Source organism: Heteronotia binoei, unplaced genomic scaffold (genome assembly GCF_032191835.1).
Source record: "Heteronotia binoei isolate CCM8104 ecotype False Entrance Well unplaced genomic scaffold, APGP_CSIRO_Hbin_v1 Chromosome634, whole genome shotgun sequence".
Lineage (NCBI taxonomy): Eukaryota > Metazoa > Chordata > Lepidosauria > Squamata > Gekkonidae > Heteronotia > Heteronotia binoei.
In genome coordinates this window covers 40,292-46,188 of record NW_026799981.1, presented here as the reverse complement: position 1 = coordinate 46,188, position 5,897 = coordinate 40,292, and the positions used below count along the sequence as shown (strand labels likewise).

The 5,897-nt window shown below is 43.0% G+C and overlaps 1 protein-coding gene across 1 annotated transcript; it reads right to left on the bottom strand.

The window, feature by feature from the left end:
- Nucleotides 1-321: 321 nt before the first annotated feature.
- Nucleotides 322-5,220, bottom strand: LOC132590485 (alpha-1-antiproteinase-like). Its single transcript, XM_060263393.1, has 4 exons — nucleotides 4,653-5,220; nucleotides 3,330-3,600; nucleotides 2,256-2,391; nucleotides 322-513 (listed from the first exon to the last, which is right to left on the bottom strand). The coding sequence occupies exons 1-4, from the start codon at nucleotides 5,218-5,220 to the stop codon at nucleotides 322-324; spliced, it is 1,167 nt and encodes a 388-aa protein (XP_060119376.1).
- Nucleotides 5,221-5,897: the final 677 nt, after the last annotated feature.

Genomic DNA, 5,897 nt, shown 5'->3' with positions numbered 1-5,897 from the left:
AGTCACACAAACTCAGAAATTCTCAGCAACTTCCCCAGCTGCTCACCCTTATATCAGTTATTCAGTTAAGATTTGAATGGAGGATTCTGTGGCTCATAGCTCATTATCTTAACCATTAGGCTGTATCAGCTCAGCTGCCATATGGACAATGATGTATTGTTTAGACAAGAAATTCTGTATAGGAAAAAGATCAACCAGAGTGTTTTTTTCACAGACTTTAAGTTATCATGTCAGTTTTTAAAAGTTTGCTCTAGAAGGAATTATTCGCATATATTAAGCCAGGACTTAGGTGTTAAGTGAGCCTGCTGACCATCTGGGTTATTAGGGTTCATTAGGATTAACAGCCCTCCGGAAAAATAAGTTGTCACTGGTAATGTTATTGAAAATAATTAATAGGAAGGGCCTGTTGAATGTTATTTCAATGGGCCTAGAAATTTGGACCATTTCAATGTCAATGGTGCCAGCAGCTCCGGTGCCATTCTCATAGGTATTCAAATAAGATTTGTGGATAGCCTGCAAGGAAAGCAAAAGCAAGAATTACTACAAAAAAAGGAGATGGGGGGGGGGGGAGTGAGCAACATCGTGACTGTTTTAGTCTTCCAAAGTAAAATAAATTATTTAATGTCTTCGGAAATGTTAGTCATGCTGCTCTTTTTTTTAAATAAGTAATGTATTTTATTGCTTTTTGGTGCTATCTCTAGCCTGGAGGCCACCCCTCACACACTCATGATTACCACAGATAAAAGAAGACTCAGGGCCTCAACTTGTGCTGCCCAGTGTAAGCTAAAAATACACAAAGTCCATTCTTTGCTGTTCACACCCTGGCCCTGACCTCACTGCAGTGGGAGATTCCTCTAGCCTGGCCATGGGGAAGGATGCTCCCTTCCCATCCTGGCCCTGCTGTGGCAAAGTGTGTGTGGGTTCCATCTGACTCAGCAGGGACTCTTGCCTTGCCCCACCACTTGGTATGGGCATAGACAGGATTTTAATTTTGGTGTGGCACATAGCCATGATTTTTGTGGGTGTGTGTATGTGGGGGGGGGGGGGGAGGGTGGCAGCCACCAATAACCCCTTTCCCAAAGCAAAAAACAAATGAACACCACATTGTGCTCTGAAGAACTGTGCTCCTAAGTGGCCGTCCATGGAGCCAGGCCATTGATCTCTCCAGTAGTTCTGAAGAGTCCCAGGCAGAGGTCCCTCCCTCCATCTGCTGCTGGTGAGCAGGATGGAGCCCTGCAGGTGCCCCTCCTGGCACAAGGTAGCGGCCATGCCTTCCATGGGTGTGTGTATGTGGCAGTGGGGAGGAGGGGAGAGACATGCCATGTACCCCAAGGCTCCAGGACCCCCACCTCTGATGGACTACAGTCATGGGGGTAGGGTTGCCAAGTCCAATTCAAGAAATATCAGGGGGTGGAGCCAAGAGACTTTGGGGGTGGAGCTAGGAGCAAGGGTGTGACAAGCATAATTGAACTCCAAAGGGAGTTCTGGACATCACATTTAAAGAGACTGCACACCTTTTAAATGCCTTCCTTCCGTAAGAAATAATGGATAGGGGCACCTTCTTTTTGGGGTCATAGATGTGGACCCCCTGGTCCAATCTTTTTGAAACTTGGAGGTTATTTTGGGGAGAGTCACTAGATACTATACAGAAAATATGGTGCCCCTACCTAAAATAACAGCCCCCCCAGAGCCCCAGATATCTGTGGATCGATTCTCCATTATTTTTTATGGGAATAAGTCTCCATAGGGAATAACAGAGTTCCCAGCAGACATTTCTCTCCCCTCCCCCCGCTTTCTGATGACCCTGAAGCAGGGGGAGGGCCTCCAAACCGGGGGACCTGGGGATTGGAAAGCCTACCCTGTGGGCCCCACCATGGATTGGGCCTGCCGCTTGTCCAGGCATATCCTCCTCTGGGCTGTCTGGGCATGCTCTCTGTGCCTCCTTTGGGGGTGCAGGGGGAAGATGAGCAGGAGTGGGGCCCTTTTCCAGGGAGATGGAGGGTCTGCCTGCAGCTCCTCTGGTGCTTCCCATTTTAAACTGGAATAAAGGAGATTTCACATTTGCTCCATCTTAAAAGAGAAACACACTAAGAGCCTTCTGCAATATGCTTGGAATGAACATGATGTCATATAGATGCTTCCCCCCCCCCCCAAAAAAAGTGGGGCATCTTACTAGTCACATGGGGATTTTGTTTCCACTATTTTGTCCCATCTGGGAAGTAACCATGTTGCATAATGAATTTTAAGACGTATACCTTGGGCATTTTCAGCTCAGCTTTCCTGGAAATTCCAGATTGGTCTGAGAACACAGCAGTTCTATCTAAACTTTTCGATATCTCCATGGCATCACAATCTGACTGTGAAAGCTTTGGAAGGTATATATCCATCTTGCTGTCCAAAGAAGAACACATAATATAGGGAACACTGTATTGAACTTTATGATTTGACTTAACACAAAACAGATAGCCTGGATTTAAAAACAAACAAGCACATGTCCAAATGACCATTATAGCAATGGTGCAAAACTTCACTTTGTACTCAAAAAGCTAGCTAAAGTGGTGGATTTGAATCAGACTGTGAGTAAATGTGGTGTAATCATCTGACTCTGAGCAAGAACTGTTGGAATATGCCATGTCTGGTGTACAGAGAAGAAGCTCTTGCAGGGAGCAGCGTGTGAAAAGCTTGTCAGATAGAAAATTGGGGTCTCTGTCTTCAGTGTCTTTTCCTTGTGTGTCTCCCCAGAATGCTGTTCTCAGGCTACCAGTTTCTGAGAAGGCATAGACTCTTTCACCTCCATTAGCCACAGGGGTCTTTATCTCTTTGTATCTCCTGTACTGGAGTTCCTTGAATTAAAAAAAAACAACCTCTTGTTCCTTAATCAGTTCATGTGGCTCAAACTGAGTGCTCTCTGCTAAGGACAGCCTCATAGAAACTGTGACTTCAGGTTTGCTTTCAGAAGGGGAACTTTCTGAGCAACTGTGCAATATTTGTACATGCAATAGAGTTTGTTTTTTTAAAAATAAGTGAGAACTGGAAACTCCTTCATGTGTAACAGTCACTGGACTATTTGGTTCAGGACTTGAACCTGCAATGTTGTCCAGTTTCATAGAGAACCACATACATCTATGAACCATTCCACTATGGATCATTGATCTATATTATCAGCATCTTTCAGAACTTCTCCACTTTTTGAATCTTTCAGAATAAAAACTCTCTCTCATCTGTTGGAGTGAGAGATAGTCATAAGTTAAAGTTGCCAGGTTAGCAGGGACTGGAAGTATTCTCAGCCTACTTACCATATGCTATCCACTGCATCACACTTAGTTTACCTCAGTCTCAGTGAATCCTGCCATCTTTGAAGAAGCTTTTCCCCCATGGCCTCTTCCACCAGCCTCATTTTCCCAGGCTCAGGTAGAATGAACAATGCAGAAGCGTTGCTTTTGTAAGGCATCTGCACCACTTCACAGTACAGCTCCTGATCATGATAAGTGTTGTAGCAGCCAGCTTTATGCATCATTTCAACCTTCACTGTTGTAACATCATCCACAAAGAAGTCCTGTTCTTGAGTAGGCTGGTAATAGAATGGATTCTCCATATAGGCTTATGAAGAGAAAGAACAAGTCAGGGGTTAAGCCAGAAGGTGTGTTCATACTGAAGCTGAAACAAAACTTGTGCACTAATTCTTTAATTAAATATTGCACCAGGATTTGATTGTGATCTTTCTGAAGCATTAACAGTTTGGGGTTGAGCATTATGGGGAATCCCAGAATTGCTATTGTTCCATTATTCATTATAGGGGATTGAGGGGAGGCTGAAGTGGCTGTTTTTCAACCAAATGACAACAAATTAACAGGGGGCCAAATGCCGCCAGTGAACTGGACCAGAGGAATAAATTCTGCAGGTGCCGCCACCCATTTTATTTGTCTCCATTGTTTCCTTAGGGGGTGAGGCTCAAAGATACCAATAGTCAAACACAGAAAAGCAACCACTGGTCAAACTGGCCTCCAAATGCAAACAGGACCAACATAAAACTGGAGAATCCGAGGTAAACAACCTTCTTTTTAAAAACACCTATAACTTCACCTACACTAAACTGTTACTAAAAACTAAACAGAAATTTTGTTCAGGACCTGCAATAACAATTAAAATTTAAAAACAAACAAACAAACAAGTAGAGCCTGCAATTCTATGGAACTGTTCTCCCTAAAGGACAACAAAGAAAAATTCTCAGAATGACTGTAGGTCAACAACAATAAAAAAAAAGAACCAGAAGATTGCAAAGAGGATAAACTTTTATAAGTAACAACTCTGACCCCTCCACAAAAACACAGAGAAAATTTAAAAAAACAGTTTAAGATTCTAAAACAAGTCCTTTTAAAAACAGGTGAAGACTAAACCAAGGAAAAGTACTCTTCATGCTGAACTTAAAGGCAATTGGAGACTCTTGAATTTATGCCATGCATAGCTTTGCTGTAGGCAGATGACAATAACCATGACAAGAAATCTGCTGCAAAGGACAACATTTGGAATACGGACATCTAACGTTGACCAAAGGAAAGTTATGGCAAAATATAGAGAAAAATATACTATATAAAGAATATATATAAAAAAAGGACTAAGTGTAAGTGAAAACAAGAACTGTCTTGCCTTACCGTTCAGGAAAATATAGTTTATATAAACCATCACAAACTCAGGATCAAGAACCTTGATGAGGTCAACCAACTTGCTATAACCACTGTCTGTGGTGTTGATTAAGTCCTCAGCATCATCCAAGAGTTTCTGAAGCCCTTGCACTTTGTCATCTGTAAAAATGGCATTCCCAGTGCTCATCTGGCACTTAGCCTCAGGGCGGTTTAGCACATGAAGGAGACTGAGAACACCTTCTCTTTTTTTCTGCTCACTGAGCTCTGTGGGATCGCACTTAAGTTTTGAAAAATGGTGTCTCAGAGTAGCTGACTTAGCCCCCAGGGATAGCAAGAAATAGGCAATGGAAACAGCCACAGGGGAATAGAAAAAATTCTTGTTGATGGCCTTTGAAGCAAGATGGTAGTAGTATTTAAAAGCAACATTAACATTGCCCTGGGCTAATTCCCAATTGGTCAGAGTTTTGCTTCCACTGGCATCTTCATCAGGAGAGTGGTGGTCAGGGTGTTCCTGGATCTCAGGAACTAGATGGCAATGGGTGCAGCAAGCAGCGAAGTGCAGGTAGAGACTGGACATTCCTGGGGTTGATCTGTAAAGGAAGAATCATGTTCTTGATGCATAATTCAGTAACATAATAAAACAGGGTTCTGTCTGAAATTATGATGGGACATTCTGTCCAGCATAACTACTGTCATACTCTCTTGATTTTATACAGCCTGTTGGGTGCAACTCGTGGGAAGAACACCATGTAGCAGCAAAGTGCAGGTAGAGACAGAGTGCAGCAAGCAGCAAAGACTGGTAGAGACTGGACATTCCTGGGGTTGATCTGTAAAGGAAGAATCATGTTCTTGATGCATAATTCAGTAACATAATAAAACAGGGGTGACCAACGGTGGCCGCTTGTGGCCGCCACCACCTCCTGTGGCAGTGAATTCCACATGTTAATCACCCTTTGGTGAAGAAGTACTTCCTTTTATCCATTTTAACCTGTCTGCTCAGCAATTTCATCGAATGCCCACGTTGTTTATGTTTATGTTTATGAATTATGTTTCCTTGGTGCCCATGAGAAGCTATATGATAGCATTCACAAATGGGAAAAATGGGAAAACAGATGGGAAAAATATTCTGAAATCAAGTGACAAACATTTCTGAAACACTGGCTTCAGCCCTATAACAAGTTCCATACACTCTAGGTAGTCTCTGCTGCAGAGTGTTCTTCCTCTTAAACCATGTGTGTGCCTGCATGCAGGGAC

What these genes read in the sequence shown, in the direction of transcription:
- LOC132590485 (XM_060263393.1), bottom strand. Translation starts at nt 5,220, where the DNA reads ATGTCCAGTCTCTACCTGCACTTCGCTGCTTGCTGCACCCATTGCCAT. An exon ending in AAACTATATTTTCCTGAACG is followed by an intron (nt 3,601 to 4,652) that starts GTAAGGCAAGAC and finishes TCTCTTCATAAG; the next exon opens with CCTATATGGAGAATCCATTC. An exon ending in CTGAGCTGAAAATGCCCAAG is followed by an intron (nt 514 to 2,255) that starts GTATACGTCTTA and finishes CTTTCCTTGCAG; the next exon opens with GCTATCCACAAATCTTATTT.